The following is a 24,755-nucleotide window of genomic DNA, read 5'->3' on the forward strand; positions in this document are numbered from 1 at the left end:
CAAGATAGCAAAATCCCCAAATTAGCATGAAACATTTAAGTCTGGATGAAGCCTTTGCTCACCATCCTAATACAAGAGAAAAGGAATTCCTATAATTAAGCCAAATTCTTCCTAGTTGCCTCAAAGCAAATATTTAGTTTCTGCTCTTGACTGGTTATTTCTTTTTTCTCAGCTCAGGTTCCACCTCCAAGACAAGAATAAATGTTCTGACAGCGCTGGGTCCATCCCCCTCACTTCATTCTAAAAATTCTTGAGACTAAGACTAGCACCCATTTAGCCCTTAATGAAATAAAGACTAAAGGTAACACTCTGTCATGTTATAAACTACACTTCATGAACCACATGCATGGGCAAAGAGAAGCTGATTTTCTCAAGGAGGGAAAGGGAGAAGAAAAAAAGAAAGAGCCTTTTCCTTGCAAATATGGGATTAACTTCTGGAAATATTCAGAGACAGGAGAGAAAGCTCCTGAAAAAACCCTCTGAATAGATGTTCAGAGTAGGAGGTAGGTCATCCACACTTCCCCTACTTCTAATAAAACTAATCTTTAAATAACTCAAATATTTTAATCGTGAAGCAAAAAAAAGAACAGTTTTGCTTATTCTGCATAAAATAATGTAAATGCAGTGGGTCTACTTAATGCCAGACAGATTCAGCTAAAGGAATTTTCAGTCCACACCAACAGCTTTCTCAAGTTAAGTTTCCTCAAAGAATCTTGTATATTCCGAACAGCTGGTTCCTTTTTAAGACTGTTTAAAGTATCTGAATTGGTTCAAAAATATCCTGACATTAGCAACTAATCACAGCCCACTTTACTGTGCATATATGAACTGGAAATAACACCAGCTGATACTGTTAACAAGTGTGGGAAAACAGGGGAAGTGTTGATATAAACTCATCACATCTGTATGCATCATGCAGGTCATACTGTCTCAGCTTTCAGGTGAGAAGGTCACAAGAATTAAAAAATTAAACAACTTCCCTATATTAAATGCCCCAGATCTATTTAATTACACTTCGAATGTTTGTGTCTGGATCTTTCTTAGAAAACCTGATCTTTCTTTCTATTATTTCTGCTTTTATTTTGCAAATTATAGTCATACAATAATTTAACACTCATTCTGACACATCCCTGACATTGAAGAGTAAATAGCAAACGGAAGATGAAAACATAAACTAGAGAGGATACAGAGGGACTGCACATCCTAAAATGTAGAAATGCTGGAAAAGTGAAACTGGAAATTATGAGCAAGGGGCATATATCACTTTTACCTCCAGTCTACCTAGGAAATAGCAGTGCTTTGTATATAGCAGTTACAAAACAGTACTTAATTGCTCTATCACTGTTACTGCTCAACAGAAATTTATTCTAAAAGCTCCAGTCGTCATTCAGATGCTCAAGCTAAATGGACTATACAGCTCTAACTATTATTTTATAACAATCAAGTATTCGACACCAAATACTTTCAATGACTTTTCTCCAGGTTTAGAATTATTACAGAAAGGAGAGAGGTTACTGGGATCTTCAAATCTACTCTTTATTTAAGAATGACACCTACAGTTGATGTCCCAACAGAAAAGCTATATACAGTGTACAAACATATTAAGTGCATATCTACTAACTTTCAGTAAGTTTAGAGTCCCAACTGCTTCTGAATTCTTTGAGAGACTAAGCTCAGAATGATACAAACCTCCTGGCACCTGCTCCATAAAAATCTTAATGTATCCATTTTCTGAAACAGATCCAAGATACTGTACAATGTTCCGATGCTTTAAATATTTATGCAGTGCTATCTCTTCATGAAGAGGTTGAGAATATCTAATTAAAAAAGAAAATAACCAATGAGTATTTCATCAGGTAGGAAAAGGTTCTAGACTACATTTAGATGCTAGTTTGACAACAGAATGGATTTTAGGGATACCCATCCAATTCTCAGAAAAAATCTTGTCCATGACTTTCAAACTGCAGTGTGATTCACTGCATAGTCAGAAAAAGTACAGAGACAGATCTCAGAAGAACCCTGATGCAGAAACACACCCTCAAAGAATTTTTATGTGTGTTTTCTCTATCAATACATAGTACTCTCTTTGCCACCAAAGAGCTCCTTTTATGCTTTTCTCCCTCTCCATAAAGAATACAAAGGAGATAAAACTGCAACTTGATATGAATATACATTATCAAACTGTAACATTTATGATATATATCATAACTCTTTAAAAAATTAAAAGTTTTTATTCTCGAAAGAGTAGAGTTGAATATCAGGAGGCAAGATTTTAGTATATCTGGACTTCATAAACTAACCACAAAGAAACACATACTAAGAAGAGCAAGTTTTCAGCAAACGAGTGCATTTTTATTACAAGCATGTATATAACAATAAATTAGGTCTTACCTGCTGTCTCTCTCGGGTATTTCTTTGATGGCTATTCGGACTTGGTTGCTAAGGTCTCTTCCTGCATAAACGATTCCATAAGTACCTTTCCCTAGAACTACCCTCTCACCATTCTCATCATAATCATATTCATACTGCAAGCAGAAAAAATGAACAAAGCAGCACAGAAACTGTTATCCCTAACATCTGACATTACAGAGAGCCTTAACAACAGTTATGTACTAAGTTAGAACAGCACAGAGAGGTTACTGCAGCACAGCTGTAGGACAACAGGTTGTCTGACAGCCCAGATAACATTATACAACTTGTAAAATTTCCATTACACTTGCTTTGTAAAACCATCATCCCTAACCAACTTCGAGATGCATTTTGTCCAAACAAGGAACACAACACCAAACCAAATTCAATGGAACAGTGCTGTCAAAAAGTATCATCTCTACAAACTATTGACAGAGCCTTCAGAATATATAAATATACAGAACACAACCCATAATTTTTAAACCAATGGTTTAATAAATAGTGATATTCTCACTACAGTGGGTAGACATTATTTTAAGACCCTAGATTCTCATTTGAGCTTAGCCACAGTAAAATTAATTTCTGACATACTCCCCCCCTCATTACGAGCTTTTCCAGTAGGCAAAAAAAAGAAAAAAAAAAGTTCATCTTCTCAAAAAAATATTAAATATATGAAGTGGTGTTTTCCACTGCTGCAGAAACATGCTGGGTCCTATTTCCAGCTGAATAACTCAGTGCTGGTTCACTGACTGCAGTAAAGCTACACTAATTTACACCACCTCATGGTCTTGTCCCATACAGTGATCTTGTCACAGAGCTCTCCTACTATAAAGGTCAGTGAATGTTGCTCAGTGAAAGTTCACCCTAGACACTACATAAACCCAAATTTCTTATGGAAGCTGGGTTAAGCAGCACATCTGTGATTTAAATCAGGGAACTGATAAAGGATATTGAAAAAGCACTTTTGCAAAGAGTTAAGAATGGAATCAGACAGTTTCATAGCCTCAGACATTATCAGGAGTAAACAGACCTCCACTAATATATTCCCACATCCAAGAGCATGTCCCATATGGGAATACTGCAGGGTATTCTCTCTGGTTTCATATAAATTCTCTATTAAAAAACACCCAAACAATAAACCTTTTTTACAATAGCCATAACTATTGAAATTTCTGTCAGTGACCACTTTTTCTGCTTTGTCCAATGAGACTCTCCGAAACAGAATACAGCCTTGGGATCTATTTCCTTGAAGTGTCTTCCCAGTCCATACTGCAGCTCTGTTATTGCAATATCCATTTCTCACTGACATTCCCCTTCTTTGCCTCAGCAAAGATGTCAAGTTTCATGCTGCTGTATGGAATGTGCTAAAGGAAACCCATCTGTCGTTTATCCTAACAGCATATATCTGCTTAGTGGAACCAAACTCGAGCTAGCACAGCTTTGGTAGGGTTCCATTTACCATATTTCAGCACTTACAGTTCACAACATAATCTTGTTATACAAGAGGCATAACTGACCCAAAATGCCATATGCAAAACTTGATGGGTTCTTTGGTAGGAGCATATCCAGCTTTCACAGCTATCATATGACATAAAACTGTGCAGAAAAAAGGTAGCAGTCACATTGCAGAATCTAAGATTGACAGCAACCCCATCTCCAACAGACTGGTTCTAAGCCAACCCTGTAATCACTGTGGAGAAACCTATGTTCTCCAGTCTGGGTCCCATGATACATGAAAACCATTGGGATTTATAATTCAATGCTAGTTAGTAGACAGTTAATAGACTCGTATATACCTGATTCCACTTTACATTTGCCTCTTCTTGTTCCAACAGCTACAAAGATTGAATAAATCACTGTTGTTTGCCAAAAGTCTGAATATGTGATCCACTGGATGTGCAATCCAACCACTGAGTATAAGTAAACAAGTGTTCATAGCTGACCTTCTGCACGAATGTGCAGAAGTGATCTCCAGGATATCCTACTTGGGGTACATCAGGCACTCTTAAAGTGACAGGAACTTCTTCAGTATCAATACAGAGAAGTGAATACCCTAAGGCAGACAGGACTTCCACATTCAGTCTTCAAAATACTTGTTAGCTGTAGGACTAGACTATACACAAAATATACAACCCCTTGCAACAACATTCTCATACGGATTCTAACTGAAATTTGATTTTCTTCTCCCAGACTGTGCTGGATGTTATTTCTTCCCCAAATATAAACAGTTGTTTTATTAACAGTAAGAACTTCTGCTTTCTCTGTGCTGGTTAAGCCCATCAAGATCATACAAAGCTGCATTTTCCATGTTGTCTCTTCTAAAATGTAAGATCTCAGGTTGCAGGAAGACGTTAAGTGTCTTAGCTCATTTATACACTAAACTAATTAATTCTCCCCTTCTGTATCTTGATTTCTGCTTTAATGTCCTAACCTAAGACAGCAAGCAAGTACACGGTACAATTGTGAAAACTTCAAGATATGTAGAATGATATAGCTTAAATATTTAAAATTAATTTCTGCAGTCATATCTCCATGTGCCACTCATTCATGCAGGACTGTTTCCTGCTGTGCATTGTCAAGTGATTTTTTCAGTTCAGTTTTTAAAAGGCTCGAGCCATGGTGAACTCACTTCCTCTGAGAGACTATTATACAGTTGAACAGACTGTGGTGTCTGGAGACTGTCCTGCTATTAGCTATGTACATAAGTATGTAATGTAAAATCTGCAGCTATAGATACCCTGTCTTTACCAAGGCAGAGCCCTGACCCTATGTCAGACCACAAATGTATGTATTAAGCTGGGCTTAACAGATGTGAATATCTGTCCTTTTCACTTGAGGAAAAATTCTGTGGCCACTATGCAGAAACTCCAGTGCAAAAACTCATCTTCTTCACCATATGCAATTACATTCAATGGTACAGTAGAGGGTCTTCTACTTTCTTAAACCTCTTCTGAAGCCTCAGGTACTACAAAAGGTTTGCTACCATGAAGAGCTGCTCTGAATCATAAGCTTGAGAGAGTTGCTGGCATGAGACAATCAGAAAGATACTCAGCTCAAACAAACCACAGTAGGGTTTTCACGCTCATTAATCAGATTGACTAAATTTGCTTGACCACAAATAAAACTTACAACCTACTTTTTATGGTGGCTTTTCAGATTTCAAGACAAATAAAAAGAAGCACAGGATATGTACTCAGTGCCACAAATCTGGACGTCTGCTATGAGGTACTGTCTTATGAAGACATGGATTCACCTACCCTAACCTGAGCCCACATAATATGTGAATAACCTTTTCCAAGTTGGTTGGGGTTTTTTCCCCCACCATACTGATTATAAAGAAAGCCTACAGCTACTGGGTTCCTAATATAGGTGTTACAGTGATAAGAAAAAAGTACAATGTATTAATCTGATCCTAAATATCTGCAAATCTCTGGGACTGAAGCCTGTCAGATGAAATGACTCGCAGCAGTAACGGTATCAGGTAACAGCTAGAAAAACTGAAGTACCTTTTTCCTAGAATTTATTTGGTATTTTATCTTTTTTTTTTAATCCAGCTGATATCAGTTAATTCTCATCTATAGATTGTTTGCAACAAAATACATACTCAGTAACACACTTCATTAGGGATTTATACATTTTACAGCAGTAACAGGCCCACTTCATCAAAAACGTGTTTTTTTTCAAATGAATGCAAATTTCACGTGCAAATAATTTTGTAGGAGTTTAAATTTTGTATGCAATTAAAGAGTTTAAATGCTATTTTTTATCTTTCTAGTATACTGATATGAAAGTACAGGGAAGACTGAGAACAAGCTCCAGATCTTTTATCGTTGACGTACCTCCAATGTGTCTCCATCTATTTCTCCTTCTAGTTCCAAAGTACTGCCAACTCCATCAGACAAAATTTCTTTCACCAAACCACAGAATCTAAAAAAGCAATAAACAGCACAGGATCAAAGAAGAATATCCTTTTGAAAGATTAAACAGATTCTTCACAAGGTGGGCTTTGCTTTCAAGCTAATAAACTGACTAGCATGTTCATAGGTTTCTTTCCATTACTTTCTCCATATTTATCTCATTTTAAATGATGAAGAACATCAAAAACACACTGAAAAGCCTCATTATTTATCAGATTATTTTATTTGCTGTAGCAGGACTCAACAGTTGCTTGCTATTGTAATTGTATAGTAAAATCTTGGTAGATCCAATACTCAAATACTTTTGCTGTACACTTTTGGTTGCAAGTGTGATTACTTGGTATTTCTGAAAATCAGATGTTGTGGTTTCTTGTCAGACATTCAGAAAGCCAAAAGTATAAAAGTAGTAACATGTTTAGAAGAACAGAGTTTTAACTAATTTCTAGTTCTCTGGGGTGGAGATCCTTAAGTACAGGAACATTTTCCTCTAGTTCCCCACCTGAGCCACTAGCTGTTTTCCAAATTCTGTAACACATGGTACAATTATTAAAAATTATTATAAAACATTCACATCTCTTTTACTAACAGAGACACATCTCTGAAACAGACTCCTGTAGTGCACTGAATAAATGCAACCATGTCTCATAACACACAAATTGCAATGCCAAATTAAGACTGAGGAGGTAACATTATTTTAGAGTTTCCTATGCTTTATGCAACACACTCTACAAAACTAGTAATTTTCTTTAACCGAAGTTTGTTCCATGTAATATACAAATAGTAATTACTGCAATAAAAGTGAATATAGCATTCAACTCCAAATACTAAGTGTATTAACAACTCACTCCTACATCATTCAGAAGGTTTATATGAAAATATCAGTCATAAGGAAGAATTTGGTTTGTAAAGATTTAGGTCTGAAATTCAGTTAGCCTGCTTACTGTTTAGAGAAAACATATGGTCAGTAAATACCTCAGGTGCAACAGTAACACAGATCTGTGATACAATATAAGTTAGAATTTTTTATTATATCTAGTTGCTCTTAAATCAAACTAAACAGGCACATAAGGGAACCTAAAACAAAGTAGAAACTTACATGACATGATCAAGATACACAAAAATAAGATAACAGTTATAAATTAGAATAAGTTAGGTAAGCCTTTTCTCAGACCAAGTGACTTGTAGATAAACTAATTAGAATCAGACAAGTGTAATGGGACATCATCACTTTAAACATCACTGTGTTTAGCTCAATGCTTCTTCACTGAGAGAAAGTAAGTGATGAAATAATTATTTTGTCAAGCAAAAATGTCATCTTTCAACCTTTACTAAATCAGTTCTATTTAGAACATAGATCAGGCACGCAACACTCACAAACTGAACTCACCTACTACACTGGATTTCTGTAGAAAAGTAGATCTGAAAGTCATCAGAGTTGTCATGGACATATAGAAAACAACATCGTTCATCAAACTTGGAAATGCTGTAAAATTCACATTAAGAAAGTAGTATTTTGGATGTAACTATTAGAAGAAGTAAGTTAACTTTTTTGAATTACGAACACTTAAGAAACATCTTTTTCACAGTTAATTACCTCAGCAAGGCAGATTATATGTATTTTCTTTATAACTAGGAGTTTTGAGTTTGTTTATATATTCTATAATCCTACCTCCAATTTGATAAATAAGCTACTGCTTACTTCAGTAAAATACTAGTTTATCTGAAGTGTACTGAGGTCAGTTTGTTGTTCACCTCCACCTCCATTTTTCCACAGTTCTGTCAGATTTCTTGGTATTTGATAACACTTGAATGGAAAGTGAATTGTTTTGACACTAATTCAGCTATCCAGAAAGCCTTTCTTTTAACCTTGAAAAGTATTTCAGCTTTTTATTCCATTGCTCCTACATTAAAACTGAACTGGGAAATACCAACAGTTAGCAGATTTTCCTCAGTGTATACTTTTTATGGCCTTACTACTGATGAACAAGTGTCAGAATGACCAATATTTACTCCAAACTGCAGCAATAATTCTGACAAAGGGATTAATTATCGCATATCCTGTCTTGTCAGTGCTATATATATATCCCATCTAAATGCACTGAAAAGTGAAGTGTCAAAAGACAATATCAATATGAAAGTAAATCTACAAATTAATTTCTTATTCCAAACACTTGCACTTCAGTATTATGCTACACCATGCCGAGTTGTTATGCTTGTTAAAGGTATTTTTTTGCATCAAATTATTAAAATTTCTTGGATTCTTGCACGATCTGTAAAGTCAAAGTCTTCAATTTTGCTTATACTCTGTTGAGCCAGTTAGGTAAAATGACAGTAGACTATAGTAAAGTTGCTGCATGTTACAAGACCAACTTGTTGAAGCATCATTAAGCACATGGAAAATGTTCCAAAACATGAGAATTTTGCCAGAAGACTTTTATAGAAATATGTGAAAATACACTTTGCCACTCTGTAGTTCATTCTGATATAGTGGTTTCTAGCCTAACAAGACACATACGAGAACTAAGTGACAAAGCAAGATGATTCTTCCAAGGGCAAATACAGGATAGACAAGACACTATCTAAGTAACAATACTGCACTATGAACAGTGTCATGTATGTGGTATGTAAGCTGAGCTGTTTAGCATAAATACAATTTAAGGGTTTTGATAGATCATATGTGAACATATTTTTTTTCTAAAACTAATGCAATTTCAAAAATATAGAAGTTTTAAGTTGTCACATACAAAGCAAACATCTAATAAATTTTAAAAAGACTGCCTCTTTGAGCTTTATAATCCCCAGAAGTGATTAAAAATTAAAGCAAATGAAATTAGTTGCTTGCTTCCATTTGATTAAAGTTATCTTTCTCAAAGATTAATTTCTGTACGTTGTGTTGACTGAAGGTAATTCATATGGTACAGAAACTTCATGCTGAGTTATGCTCAATCAGCTCCACAGACTTCAGTAATGACAACTTCCCATCCACTTGCATTGAAGTAGTAGAATAAAATATCACATTTAAACCTAATCCTGTTTCTTTTTAGAAGAAAATACTGGAGTTATGGTAGAATCTATGTCCAAATCCACAACTGTAGGCTTTCATAGCAACCACCACTCACATTATTCAGAGAAATACTTCTTCACTGAGCTTATTTGCTTAGGCAAATTATACAAGTTCAGGGAAGACAAACCCAGGACCTAAAACTCAGGTGCTTTGGGTAAAGATCATAGCCTAGAAGCCCTTTACTTTCAGAACTGCAGAACTCATTAGCTATCTGAATTTATGCCTGTACTTGAATCAGAAACTTTTTCAAGCACTTAGGCTTATGCACTCACACAAGTAGCCCCAGACAACAGTCATTTATGTCCCAAGAAAGGTCAGATCCACCAATGCAGTGACTCAGGAACTCAGAGAGAAGGCAAAAGTCCACCTTGCGTTCCCTGTACTTACAGCTCCTCTGGTTCTTAGCTGCAGCCTGCATAATTCAGACAGAGAGCAAACAGGTTTCATTTTGTTTTCTCTCCTAGTGTTCTGGTTCTCACCTTTCTGGCAGCAAAGTGGCCCAACTTTATATAAGGCAGCTTCTAAGTGTCGTCATGTATTTTGTAGTTGTTAATATCAAATGCAAACATTTTCTATCCTCTCAGAACAATCCTGTTTTTCTGTGTGATATTCTGCTGTACTTAATCTTCTTTGGTACTAATATTTTGACCCATTTAGTCATGCCTAGTGTTTCCATTAATCTAGGCATCACAAAATGGAACTATTTTAACTATTTAAAGGCTAGTCCTTGAGAAACTCGACTAGTAGTCTCCTTCCAGCTCAAGAACTCTTTTCTGTCCTTAGCACAAACTATGTCCATGCCTCATTTAATATTTCTCTAACAATCCAAGTTGCATTTCTGAATTCCAAACAGAAAACAGATAACATGGTTTCCTTTCCTTAAAGGAAAACAAACAAAAATCTTCTTTCACTTATGGAAGGAAGTGAGAATAGCTAAGGGCTTTTCTTTCCTTCTGTCCTCCAAGTTTTTAAATGCAGAAATGGCAGTAACTTCACTGAAAAGTTTAGAAAAATATATAAAAATGAGTTACATGATTGGAAACAGGGAAGTCTACCAGAGAATACACATGTCCACACACTCCTCTTAGATGAGTATTCCTGGAGAAACGTACAGCTCTGTCCTTGCATTGAAAGGCAAACTCTTCTGTGTTGACATTTCAAGGCAGGTTGGACAGAATAAGCTTTTATAACAGGCAGTGCAAAGCAAAGATTTAAGGTAGAATCCAGATTTCCCACTAAGGGAAATACAAAATATGTACAAAAAGACACAACTGTTTTCTGACATACCAACCTTATTCCTCTAATGGAAGAAGCTGTAAAATTCCATTCATGAATCTGTTTCTGTAAAGAACAAAGAGCTATAATCCTTGAGTTATTATTGAAAACAGTCACAACATGGTAAGCAAAAGAATGTTCTTCCAACACGTCTCTTTTTCTTTCTTTCTTCTCCCCCCAATTGGAAATAAGACTGATATATGGGTAAAGAAGTTATACATACATTGCTGTTTTACTCATTTGAGAAAAAATTTAACACAAATGGCACAGGGTGGAAATAGAGGCTGTATTTCCTCATGTAAAATTAAATTTGAAGAATAAATTGCAAAGTACAATTTACCAAACATTGTGTTTTGACTTAATACATCAATATTTCATATTAAACATGGAGCAGACTATGCCCTACTCTTATCTAGGCTCAAAGGCTCATATTCATACATCTCCCTCGGAGGTCTCGAGCCAACAGCTTTGGCCTGGGGAGCACACTGGAGGGCAAAACAGAGGAAGGACAGCCTGGGTCTAGGACTGTAGCCCTCCACGAATCCATAGCTAATAGCTGCATTTTATTTAGCAATGCCATATATGCACTAAAAATTTGTTCCATAAAGCAAAGCTGTGCCAGACACATTCACTTGAAACAGAGAAGTAGAACAGTGTTCTGGAAAAACTGTTCACAGACCCAGGTAATTATGTGGTCTCGTCTTACTCCAATATGCTTCTTTTCCACACTTTGACTACCTATGTTTTTAGTCTATTCTTCACCTGTGTTGCTCGGATATTAAGAAGGGGCATCAAAATACATTTCAGATTTCAAGTTTTTCAATTGAAACTGAAATTATTTCTCATTTTTAAGAGCTTACACTGTCCATAACTGTGCCTACTCCTTTCCTAACTCCCTGTGCCTTATCCAATAATCCAAGACACCGAGTATTTTATTTCTTGACACTTATTTGTCACAGGCTGATATTTTTTCTAGTTTCCAATACTATAACTGTAAAAGTTTAATATGTCTAAAATATTAAACACAATATTGGGCTTTATCTATACTTTTTATCTAACTTTGAGCTGCATCTTAATAAAAATCACACAATTCTAATAAGAAATATTAGGAGCAGACTGAATAACCCAAGCAATTCTAGGAGACATGGTCAAGAAAAGTTAAATCTGAACTAGAGGTCAAAATCACCTCAGTTCTAATCATATTCCCTCCTTTTAATTTCTCTGTAAAATATCAACTTTCATATCTGCACAAAAGATATACTGAGGCTTGTGCTTCACAGAAATGTAGCAAACTTTAAATTATTGTCAAGTACTCCAAAATCTACATGTAAAAAAGTAACTTTAAGCACAATGAATCACAGTAGACTTAACGCATCTGCTGACAGTTTTACCATTTCTGGGGGAGACACATGCCACAAAGACAGAGATCTCTCATCTGCTTCATTGTTGATTGAAACATAGGCAGGCTGGTAGACTTTAGTTGGTTCTATCACCAAAACCTGAGGAGAGAGAACATTTTTCCTTAATAAACCAGCAGCTAATACGCTACAGTAACTTCAGATGCTCTGATATAGGTAATGGGTAATCTTCATGTCAGGCCTAAAAAATTTTCAAGGGAGACAGAAGGGCAGACAAGGCAGGTAAAGTCTGTGTTCTTATGTACAACAGAATAGTATTATCACAATTTGTTATAGGAGTCTTAAAAGTATTTCTTAGAATACTTTAAGGGTGTTGGGTTAAATTTTTTTATAGCATAAAGATCAACAGAATACAGGGGTTTGGTTCATGCAACAAAATAACAGGCAGTTAAGTTTGTAAGTATTGTGTTTAGAGTCTTCAGTTCTTGTAATATCCTATCCAGAAACATAAAACATACAAAACTTGTTTGGACATAACATCTTACTGGAAATCTCAGTCCATTAGTTGTTTCTTTCGTTGCCTCAAAAATTATATCTAGCCAGAAAGTCAACCTTTCTTGTCTAGGAGAATGTTCTATGGTGAGTTTCTTGAAACGCTGAATTAACAACAGATTCTGAACTAATGATTTCAAGTACCTAGAAGATATTGAATTAGTAAATTAACAGAGAGAAAACAAATTTTGACCAGATTTTAAAACCACTTAACTGACTTAGACATCAAAAAAATTAACTGCAAAATTAAATGTACTTTAAAAGCTATCATAATGGAAATTATAGCAATGATTTTTACAGATTTCTGGAAAGAATAGCAAGTTTAGAAAAAACTTTAAGTCATAAGCTCACATGGATGTTCAAGAACAATAGCTTTTTGCAAAAGGGTGTAGTTATGTGAGTAGTTACACAGTGATTAGACAGAATATGATAAGACAGAAGATGGTGGGGGAGGGAAGCAGCAGCTAGCTAAATTCTGAAAACAATGGTTTCACAATCTTTTCGCAATTGCTTCACATGAATCATTACTAATTTCCAAACTCTTTCTTATAAAAGATCTTCCTCAATGGGATATAAATTCAACAATGATGGTCAACTTAATTTCTTACCTTCCCCCTTCCTTCCCATAATAAAAGAACAGAGTATGAAGTAAGAGTTACAAAAAATCTATGACAGAAAAATCCAGTTATCTATGTGACTGCAATGTTTTTCAAATTTGTGTATTTCCCCACAGTTGTATACTGGAGCTACAGCCTTCTACCACATACCACACTGGAGGTTTCAGCTTAAAAAGTTTCTCTGCTGCTTGTACTGCTTTACCAACATCATTAGCCAGCATGCTCACACTGAAGAACTGTCCCACATCCCAGTAATTGTTCATTTTTTCTAGGCTTCCTTTTCTTCCCAATAAACTGTTTAACCGTACACCTGTAAAATTTCAATTAAAAACCATATTTTTCTATCAGTAAAACACTAAATAGTGTTTTTACGGATGTCTATCAGTAAAAGACTAATTTAAGACTTGATTAAGGCTTACTGATGAAAATAAAATGGAGCGAGTTTTCCCCAGAAAACAATATTGGCCAACACAGAGGCTGGATCTGCAAATAACACCCCCCATACAGTTCAGACAGTCAGAACTCCCCACACACAGTGTTAAAAAACCTCTTGTGCTATCAGTCTGGGCTATCTGCCTCCTGATTCTCAGTGTAAGATGCACAAATATGTGTCATCAAGATCTGCATTTACTGCAAGAGATCCATGGCTAGAAGATCCACCCCCAGAGTAAGGTCAGGGAAATGATTTAAAGTCACCTTTGCATTTTTAACCTTTAAGGTTCAAATATGCATTTCAGACAGGATTTGATTCCAAATATAATGTTCAAATATTATCTTCCTCAGAAGAACTGCATATCTGTTTCTATCATATGATTTCTTTGTAGATGTAGAGTGGTGTGTTTTAGTGGAAGATGTGACTATGGGCAGACAACTAGTAACTGTCCTGGTAGATCCTTCCAGGTGATACTTCCTGTGGATCTCTCAATTCAATGACAACAGAAACTCTGTGGATCCTTCCCCAGCATCCCTGAGGAGAACTGGGCCATGCTGTCCCTTCCTGTGTTTGTCCTCTGTTGGTGGTGCAATGGGATAATCTCTGCGGTGCAGTAAAGGCAGTTTACAGACAGCACTGAAGGTGGTCCTTCTCTGTTCTTTTCCAGTCTCTGGGTCCATTTAGATGGGCCACATTACTAGAAAGCTGCTCCAAGGCAGCAAGAAGGAAAGTGGTCCTTCAAGATCCCTGTGTTTTAGACTGCCATCCAGGACACACCACTAAAAAGCCTAAACCACCTTTTTCTCTATGCAACCCATCACTATTTTGTTTTCTTCACAGGGAGAGAGGCAGAAAACTTGTCTGTGGCACTGTGTGTGGATATTTACCTATTTTTCTCAGTTCCATTGAGCTTTCAAACTGTTGTCCTGCAACAAGCAGCAAAACTGCGAGGTTAATTCCAGAATATAGAGTTGATTGGAGTTCGAATCCTTTGCGATACCTGCAGAGAAGAGTCAAGAACTCATATCTCACTGTTTAGAAGAACTGAAATACTGCAAAGTTTTGGTAGGTATTTTAAGCTATTAATTTATTGTAAGGACTATATGGCTAGTTGGCACCAAAGGTATTCTACAAAGAGCACTTGAAAGAAAGCAGCTTTTCATCTTAGCGTGAGAAAGAAAAAATTCTGCTTAGCTTTATGTCCTGTCAGCTTGTGTACTTTTGTGAAAGTGAAACGAATTGGTTACTACAAAACTCTTGAATGCAATAGAACCTAATTTTACTATATTATTTATAGAAGAAAAGCAACGAAAATATTAGTCCTCAGTGCAACTTTTTAAAAAAGGCTGCCCTTTGTTTTAAAGTTTCACATTCATTAAAGATCACTGAGACCTAGCTGACCAAGGCTGAACGCATGGCACCAGCTGGTGCAGGATGAAGAGATCCACCTGAAGCTTGCATGGGGAAGAAAAGGAGAGGGGGGATATTTCAGAGTTACAGTACAAACCCATGTTGTTAACATTCTTGTATCAGCAGTAGTTTGTATGATGACACAAACATACCTAAATGCACACTATGAGTGCATATTCAAACCTTACTGCCTTACGAAAATTCATATTACAGTTTATCAATATTTTTCCTTATATACAGATCATTGCATTTCCTGGGAATCCAGCATAGAAAACATCCTTGCACAGAGGACCAATGTAAATCCATGATCTCACTCGTACTTCATTTTGGCCTTGAAGCACATTAATTGCATTTATTCTCTACAAAGACATAGGTGAATCATCATCACCCCAATAAATTAAGTGCATCACTCTACATCCATGACAGTTTATAAAGAGAAGAAAGGAAATACGCATCCAAAGATCTGGCAGTCAGGAGCCTGAAAAAAAGACATAAGTAGAACAACTGATCTTCAACAGCCCTGCTTTTCAAAACCATAAGCAAAAGTCTGAAAATGTTTTAAAACAGATATTTTTGTGGGGTTTATTTCTGTTACCATTCAATGGCACGATCTCGACTATTGGTATCTTTACAGTCAGAATCAAGAAACATATCCTTGTAGATCCTCCCACATAAGCAAAACATATCTGGAGCAGGGTGATCACATGTCTGCAGAACTTGAAGCATAACTTGTAGTGCCTTCTCTCTGTCACCTGCATTATTTCTTCTGAAATCAAACACAGAGAATAAAATAAATGAGTTCAGATCTGAAACAGTAACTGCAAGATGGGCAAATAACATTATCCCTTGTCTATCCTACAGCTATCCATCATTACTATATACAGACTTGACTATATATAGAGATGACTTTATTTAGACTGATGTGTGATTATTGGTTGACTGTATTCTCCTATCATGGGGCTCTACTTCTGGCTTACGTAAGAACTGATTTAAGGCCAAAACTCCTCTATGAGAAAAATCTGCCATCTACTTGATTCCTTTTCATACAGGCAGACAGACCCTACACATCCTGCAATGAGAAACAAGAGCTTGTTTAGTGTTTGTTCCTGACAATATACTTAACAAAAATGGCCATATTAAGCATTCAACCTGACAGATCATTCAGCTATGTCCAAGATTTGTAATCTTGATCCAGAAACCATACCAGGAAATATCAACTAAGTCCAGAAGAAACCCAGTCAGTCCAATTTTAGTCAAAAGAATGATGCATCTCAATATGGAGCCTTGGAACTACAACAAGAATTACAGGGTGAAACTGAACTGTATTTCTTTCTTCATCAAAAATTATTCAGAGTAGAAAAAGATTTGGAAAGCAAACAGTTGTTATACAGCTTCTTTTGAAAAATATTTAACAATGGCATCAGCAAGAAAACAGTGATTAAATAACATTTCCATTCCTTGTTATTATTAAATAATCAGAATTTTTGTCTCCATTTACTTTGCTGTTTTTCTAAGTAAGAATTCAATGTTTACTGCAAAAAGTCACTTATAACAAACAAAAATGTCTATTTGCAAGAGTAATGCAAACACAGCTTAAGAGTTTAATAGCCTCTTCAAGACTTTTTTTAATCACTAGAGAGATTTAAAATATTTACCAACCTCTTTTCAGAACTGTTTACCATTTTCCAATCCCTACCTAGGTATCCATGAACAGGCTTACAAGGACTATAACTACTTCGTCAGCAATACCAGTAGCAGATAATGGTTTCTGGTAAATTTATTACTTGCATGTCCCAAAAGGATTAATATGTACTGTGAAGTAGCTCAATTCCTTAGGTTAGCTGATGCAGTAAGACCAGTAACAACACATCTGTAGCAAAATTCAGGCTTCTGTGCATGCATGTTATGTGATGGAGAACATCTAATAAGATTAAACAGATTTGTAGCTAGTTGTGCAGGCTTTATCCTGCCTTTGATGTCACTGGCAGAGTATAAACTTTCACAGCAAGTACTTGAATATTTTTTTAAGTATTTTTTCTTCAGACTAACTGCTCTGAATTTAATACCAGTCTTCTCTAATGAGCACACAAGGAGAAAGTTAGTATTGTTTTTCAGTTTTACAAGAAATAAACAGAAGTTAAAAAGCGTGGAGGTAAATCCATCGCACAGCTCAGCGTCCTCTTACCACACCTGTTCTGAACAAAGCAGATTCTTTCACTAAGAGTACAAAAGTTTTACTATTGTTAATATGAAGACAGAGAAAGTTGAGTAAACAGAGCTTAGAACAAAATTAGGCCCTAAAATGAAAGTCCAGCAGCTCCCTGGTCTTGTGTAATGTGGTCACAGAAGCTGGCATGTATTCAAAATTCTGCTGAAAACAAGAAATGCACAACTAATACCTAACTTAGAGCACTTCAGCACAGAAAAAAAAAATTAAAAATCACTGTTTCACATACAAGACAAACTTCAACTCAACTCGCCTTGTATGAGAACAGGATAATTATCTAATGTTAATATAAAGAGGTGTTATGTACTCATTGAAAAAAGCATAACTTTAAAGGAAAAATACAACACACAAAGCAAGACTGCTTAAAATGGTACACTGCACAGATCAACATTTCTGGTCAAAGGATGAACCTGTACACACCAAATACAACAGCCACAGCATTTCAAAAGACCAAGCCCTAAAAAACCAGTGGTGCCAGAGGACTCAAAACGGAAGACTTCTATCTCTTATAAGATAAAGAAAAAATTATAATTAAAAATAATTAAATTCAACAAAATTTAGCACATGGTAAGTATACACTCATCTAACAGGATATTACTAAACATAACAGTTTAGGTATCTTTATATTAAACTCTTGTTTTTCACAGCAGCAGAATTTGATGCCCATTGGGCAATACAAATCCAGCGTACCAATTATAGTAATTTACAAGTTTAGGAACAGTTATCACTTTCTAAATCCCAAAAAGAGACCAAACCAAGAAAAAAAAAAAAAAACCAACAGAAAGACCACATTGTTTAGGCTACAAGCAAATTCTCTAAGTCGCTATGAAAATGTACTGTTGAATTTTATGCAGAATATGTTATGCTCGACCAAGATAGATTCTCATTTCTTATTTCAGACCCCACACTTTGTCAGATCTGTATGCCTGACAACTTGTAATTTGTTTCAAGGTGACTTGAAACAGGTCTGTGGTATTACCAATAGAGTAGAAGAGATTACCTTAAACCCTCACGGCTGTAGCAGAGACTTCTCTTTTTTTTTACCTAATCTCAACTATATTAATTTTCCCTTGCTCCCCAGCCCCCATTTAAAGCCACAGTAGAGCAAATCACAAAAATGCATGATGGAGGAGACTTCTGGAGGTCATCTAATAGAATCTCCTTCTAAGAGCAGGTCCATCTCCCAGAACTAGACCACAGCAGCCTTGGCTTTGTCTGAAAAGCTGAATCTATTAAACCTCCAAGGATGGAGATGCTACAGCCTCTCCAAACGGGGAAAGCTGAATTACTGCATATGATGATGTACAGGCATGAGAAGGAAGGCAGAAAACGGTCTCTTTATGGAGTAAGTTGGTGCACCAGGAGAGACTGATTCTGCAAAGCAAATTCCCTGAATAAGAAGTTTTATAAGCCAGAGCAGAATCCCAAAAGACCATTATAAGAAAGGACCCCGCTAGTTCATTTTACTGCTGCTTAGTTACAGGCCGGTTTACACTGAAATACAAATGTCCCTCATGATATGACATAAACAATTCACTTTAGGAATGAAATATAATTTCTAAATAGGCAATTTTAAATGGTGCTCTTCAACATACAATCTGTCAGCCTCTCCACACCTGGGATAAGATGCATCCCACCTTAAAGAAGTCTGCATACACACCCAGTGAAAATATGAGCTACACTTCATAGTTTATTTGGGTTTAGGGGGAGCAGTTTTTAAAATCATTAATCACAATCTGCAAATTCTTTCAAAATACAGTTTTATCTTTAAAAATATATTTTAATGGTCAAAGGGCTAGGGAAAAAAAGGACTACTACTACAATTTATTTAGCAACTGTATTAAAACAAAGCACATGCCTTGGGAGAATGCTCATACTACTATTTTTCCTCACTGTTTTCTTTGTTAGCACATTTTTACTTCTCTCCCTACAAACCTTGCCTTGTGAAAACTTGCACAGAAACTGAACAGAGAAAAATCAGTCTAAATTATCTGAACATGATAACTGAAAAAGTACTGCCAGTGAAGAAAGAGATCTGCAAGTAACTTCTAAAAACCAGGGCAATTAAGAAAACATCCTAGTGCTCGATAAAATATTGCCAACATTCCCCCAGGGAAAATGCTAGGAATTACAAAATTAAAACCATCACAATGTCTTTTGCAAATAGCCAGCACACTAATCTTTGGTACTGTGTGAAGTTTTAAGCTGTATTTAAAAAGAAACTAAACTATTAGGATTAGGAGAAAAAATTCAAATGAAGTTTTTTCAGACAGAAATCACTGTAAAGATTTTTTTCTTTTAAAAAAGTTGTCCCACAGGGCACCTTTATAGCCTCCGATCACTTCCTCTACATAAGTCCCAGTGTTCTGCTGCCAGTTTTGTTTTGCCTGAGAACTTTTATCCTCCCGAAACTGCTCACTGGTTTGCTTGCCCATGTTTCTTCAGTCACAGAAAGTCTTCTCACCCTGGTCTACACAAGCCACTTGTATCTGTCTCCCTGTCCTGCCCAACTATCCATTCCTCCTCTACCTCTCTGAATCACTGTAGGGCTACAAACCTGATGAAAACAGGTTAGCACACAATAAATATACATTTTTAAGCATGTGCATATAAATACATATACTGAAAAAGCAGAACTGAGGTATGATCAAGTTAGTGTGCAACTTCAGTTTTGTATCACATGTTCTGATCTGCTGCTCTCCAACCCCATCCTGTTGCCATATTTTGTCCTAGCCTAAGGCTGGAGTCAAACATTCTTATTCATGAGAGGTATTTGACTCTAACACTTTCCTCTGAAGCAAAAGGACAAGTTGTAAAATGAAGCAATATCACTTCTTCCAAAAAACTCGATAATTTTTAAAAATTTTCTACCTCTCAGTTACAATACAATTTTTTCTGTCTCTTCCTGCCCCATCCCCACATCTCCACGCTCTGCTCTCCCTCTTGGAAAGCTGCTGCTATTCTGTAACTTGGCAACTTCAGTCACCAGAACTGTGGCTTGGATGTAGAAGTCCAGAAGTACTCTCTGCTGCCGAGACATGTTTCCATGGGGAGCCAATGCACCACTGAGCACTAAGTCCTAAAGGATGTGCTCATACTCTTCTCTTGTGTTATACTCACAGCATCCTCTATAGCTATTGATATCACAGATCTATCCTCTTTTTCTCTTTCCAGATTTTCTTGACAAGCACAAAAATTACCACTGCTGTCTCAGGAAGTAGCTGAGCCACAAGTGGGTGGAAGCAGTTGGAATATTTAGGGAGATTTGCCACTATGCCTTTTCCTGTTGTCATCCTCTTCCCAAATATGTGCTATTGACTACTCTCAAAAATAAAAATCTAGCAAGAAAGAACTATGCCTTGAGTCAGTAAGGCCACCCTTACGCTGTTTTTCTCCCCCAGCTCTCAAACATCATCTAGAAATCATAGTCATATCACAGCCTCTCACCTGGAATAACACCTAGAACACACAGTAAAACTCAAATTCTCTTTTTCCCCCCTTTTTTTTTATTTCATGGTTTCTTTCTTCCCCCTCAAATCCATTCTCTTCTCTGAGTCCTTCTCTCCACTCCAGTCATTATAAGGAAGCCTAGTTTTAAACATCCCTAAACCAAAAAATCTTCCTGCTTCACAGGCTGCTTTTAAGCAGCTTTAAAGAATTGGCGTGGTTAAGGAACCAGAACTACACTCAGTGAACCAAACCTTTGTCCAACAAAGTTAGTGGAATGGATTTCATGGATTTCACCAAGACAAGACTTAGCTCACTCTGTAGGTAACAGGTGGTATAGTCTTCCCTTTTTCAGCGTTTTGCTCACATGTTCCGCTGTATGGTTTGTTTCCATCCATCTATCTGGAGAAGACTATATAGTATAGAAAACTTTTATCAATGAAAAGTATTCACTGAATGGGATCCACCTTTGTTTCCTTTATATTTCATGTTGACTTACTGATCTGATTATTTTTAAGTCCTCTATAAGCAAACAGATTTCTTGAAGAGCAATGCACAGGGGAAGAAATCAAAGCAAAACAAGCAATTGTGACAATGTTTCCCATACAAATACTCAAAAACAGTAACCTGGTTTTTTTCCACTCTATTTCTATATGAACCTTGTTTATCTTCTGATTTTAGCCTTGAACCAGCTATCAATAATTTAAAAAAACCCTCTGATCTCATTGTCACATTGCAGAAGTGTCAGTAAGACAACTTACTCTTTTAGTATAAATACCACCTTTCATAAAATGACTAGTCTTCACATATGCTATTGTTTAATTATCATAATGTACAATATCTTTGTTTACACTGAGATGTAATTAATAAATTATTAATAAACTAATTTTATTAGTTATTGCACTTGCATTCTGATTTAAGACCTGAAACTAATTTTTGAGTTAAGACACATTTCAGTCATGCAATTTGATTGCAGAATCTTTGATATTTGAAACACTGAATGAGAAAAACAAGACCGTAAATTGGGCTTTGAGACAAGAATTAAATTTACAAGCCTGCAAACAGATATGACAATGAAGAAAAAACAGCTTTTTTACTTTTTTTTCTTCCTCATATACACTTCAGGTGCTTCATGCAAGCCAATCACATAAAATGAGGAGCCCCACAATGTGTTTTTCACTAAATCTGAGTAATCACAGAACAGAACATTTTAAATACCCCAGTGTTTATCAATGGGAATAATTTCCTATGGCTGCTATTATTCATAATTACCAGTGATTTTCTACTTGCACCCTGTTATGCCCTTCACCTGCTAATTGCCTTTTTTTATTATTGTATTGGAATATGTTGCTTGTTAAAACACAGCATGCTGAGTTAAGTAATAGTGACTGCAGCTGTCCTCATATTTAATATAAGAGAAGACAGAAGTGCCTTGGAAAGAGACTGAAGTTTTCACAGCTCTGGCCTCGCACTATGGCTGGATTTGGGTTTAAAATCTACTGTTTTGAACAGAATTTGGCACACCCTTTGGTTTCTTTGCAAGCTTCCAGAACTTGGGAACTGCAGTCATGGGAAATAAGGCTAATTAGAAAATAGTCCTTACACAGTGCTTGCCTCCCAGTCCAGGTGTACCGATGGACAGAAGCAAACAGCCATCAACATCTGAAACACCCAGTCCTCAATTACACAGCATACCAAAGCTGTGAATACAAATATTGAAAATATTCATGTCGCACATTTGGGCTGAACCTATACCTAAAGATGTGTTCCATTCTATGCCTAAATTAAGATACAATCAGACCTAAATCTCAGCTAGGAGGTAACAAGGAACAATGTCTTAAACCAGCCCATGTCTGTATAGAAGAGAGCACTCTCTGCTCTGTTTGTGCGTCACATCCAAATTAATTAGCTGAAGACACTTGAACAGGAATGGCCTTTTGCTCCCTAGGACTCCTAAACAAGCATCCAGGAAGGTGATGTATTCAGATAGCCAAGCTTGGAAGCAAGCACAAGCCTGTCATCCATTATTAGCCTCTGATATGAGACATGAGAGATGACAAATGGTCTCCTCTGAAAAGGAAAACAGAGAAGAAGACAGTAATCCGGGAGAGGGGCTGTGCTTAAAAACTTGCCATGTGAATCAGGGTACTAGAAATCAGCAGGAAAATGTCTGCCTTCCCTACATATAATAGGAAGTGCTTTAGTACATTTCTGCACCGTACTCAGAAGCAGGCCCAGGCTTGTTTTGCTTACGATCCAAGCCAGCTCAGGCTGGTTCTGAGCCAGATGACATGCAGCAAGGCTGAAATGGTGATGAGTCTAAAGTAAAACATCCCTGTCCCTTACCTTAGCACAACTTGGTAACCCAGACCTACACACAACTCTTGTTCAGATTGGGCTTGTGTCCACCTGATGTACCAAAGCCTCAATCCTGTGTCCCTTGTCTGCCATATCACTGGCTCTGTGCAGCACTGAAATAACTCTGACTTGACAATGCTAAGTGAGATCCACTGCCAACAAAACTCAGTTACAGAGTCCAAGAGGAAATAAATGAATTACTTTCTCTCTTAATTACTTTCTCTGCTGATTATGATCACTGTTCTAGTATACTTCTTAATGAAATTAAGCACACATTAACATTCTGCAGGGTCAGATACAGCTGCTAATTCTGTTTTGCATAGACTGTGTTTTGTTCCTGGTAGGCTCAATCAGTCATACTGAGCAACATTAATGCTGTTCTGTATGCTGAAAGTAAAAGAATATTATAGGTAAACACAGTTTTTTATTTTTAAAGATCAACCTCAATCAATGATTCTTACCGATTCAATGCAAAAGCATAATGAAATTTAATGTTGTGTTGATCAGCCAGATCACAGGTAGGAAGCATTTCCAGTGTTTCTACCAGCTTCACCATAGCATCATAGTCCTGAAATTAAAAAAAAGAATGAAAGTAGAAGATACTGAAAGCAGAGGAAAGCACCATGAAGCTAAAATGTATCATAACTGTTAAGACAGTTTCTCAGGTGACTGTTCCTAAAAGAGTCAGTGAAACAGCTACAAATGCTGCATAAGGATAAACAGGGATTTTGTCTGTCCATGTCAGAGCTTGCCTCTTCCTCACCACAGTGCCACTGCCCACATTACAGAATGCCTCTAGCTAGTTTGACTGATTGCACTCCCAGCACCAGGAAGCAGAGGTGATGAGTCTGGCTCTTTCCGGCCTTATTAAGGACTTTTGATGAATGACATTTCATCAGGTCATCGCACTCGAGCACAGTTCACTCTGCAGTGCCTCACCCGACTGTACATCACTGCAGCTTCTCAGAGGTAACCCACGTGTATATTGCTGAGGAGGCCAGTTTACTGGCATCTCAAATGGCCTCACCTTACTTAATCTGTTTCTTCAACACATGTTTTGAGATGAGTATGTTTCTCAAGGCAGACCTTCTGAAAGAATGCAAATGATCGCCAGAGACAATCAAAGTGAAGTTGCATAAAGTGCTGCAGGAAATTGTGCATCTCAGAATGGAAAGTTGGGTAACATCGGATGATGTGGTCACCCACTGCTCTCACAACCCACTTATGAAATAACCAACTTAGCTCCTGATGGAATAAAAAAATTCTGTAGAATGGTTGGAACTGTATTGTAAAAGGGATGTCAAACACATAGACTGTCAGTTTGGAAAGACAGCACACAGGCTTATTTTAAAAACTTACTTAAAAAATAAAATTGAGAAAAAAAAGGTGCAGTTATATTTTAAAAGGAGATTAGTGGTTTTTTAAATGATAGTTCTCAATTTGGGCATCTCTGGCCAATACAGTGGTCACAACAAATGCATTTTCTTCATTTCTAAATACATCTGACTTTGGCAGGGAAGGAGGAAAGGAAGGAAGGGCAAACCAAGAGCCTTGCTTTGGCAGGGAATTTGTTCTTTTTATTTTTTTTAAGGAAGTTAAAGATTACTAAAAACAATGGAAGAGACCTTGGGAAGGCACCTAATCTGTGTCTTTTGTTCATAGGCAAAATAAATAAGAGCCTCTAGTCC

At 36.6% G+C, this 24,755-nt stretch overlaps 1 protein-coding gene across 6 annotated transcripts in view; it reads right to left on the reverse strand.

The window, feature by feature from the left end:
- MAP3K15 (mitogen-activated protein kinase kinase kinase 15) overlaps nt 1–24,755 on the reverse strand; it is an 83,501-nt gene that overhangs the window by 17,093 nt on the left and 41,653 nt on the right. For all 6 annotated transcript variants that reach the window (XM_064646727.1, XM_064646726.1, XM_064646730.1 and 3 more), the window contains 11 exons: nt 23,529–23,635; nt 15,631–15,801; nt 14,513–14,625; nt 13,343–13,502; nt 12,569–12,719; nt 12,057–12,164; nt 10,682–10,731; nt 7,714–7,809; nt 6,249–6,336; nt 2,392–2,525; nt 1,690–1,817 (listed from right to left, as the gene is read on the reverse strand). In XM_064646727.1, coding sequence (XP_064502797.1) covers nt 1,690–1,817; nt 2,392–2,525; nt 6,249–6,336; nt 7,714–7,809; nt 10,682–10,731; nt 12,057–12,164; nt 12,569–12,719; nt 13,343–13,502; nt 14,513–14,625; nt 15,631–15,801; nt 23,529–23,635 — 1,306 coding nt within the window. The remainder of the gene's footprint in view (nt 1–1,689; nt 1,818–2,391; nt 2,526–6,248; nt 6,337–7,713; nt 7,810–10,681; nt 10,732–12,056; nt 12,165–12,568; nt 12,720–13,342; nt 13,503–14,512; nt 14,626–15,630; nt 15,802–23,528; nt 23,636–24,755) is intronic.

Source organism: Pseudopipra pipra, chromosome 2, assembly GCF_036250125.1.
Source record: "Pseudopipra pipra isolate bDixPip1 chromosome 2, bDixPip1.hap1, whole genome shotgun sequence".
NCBI lineage: Eukaryota > Metazoa > Chordata > Aves > Passeriformes > Pipridae > Pseudopipra > Pseudopipra pipra.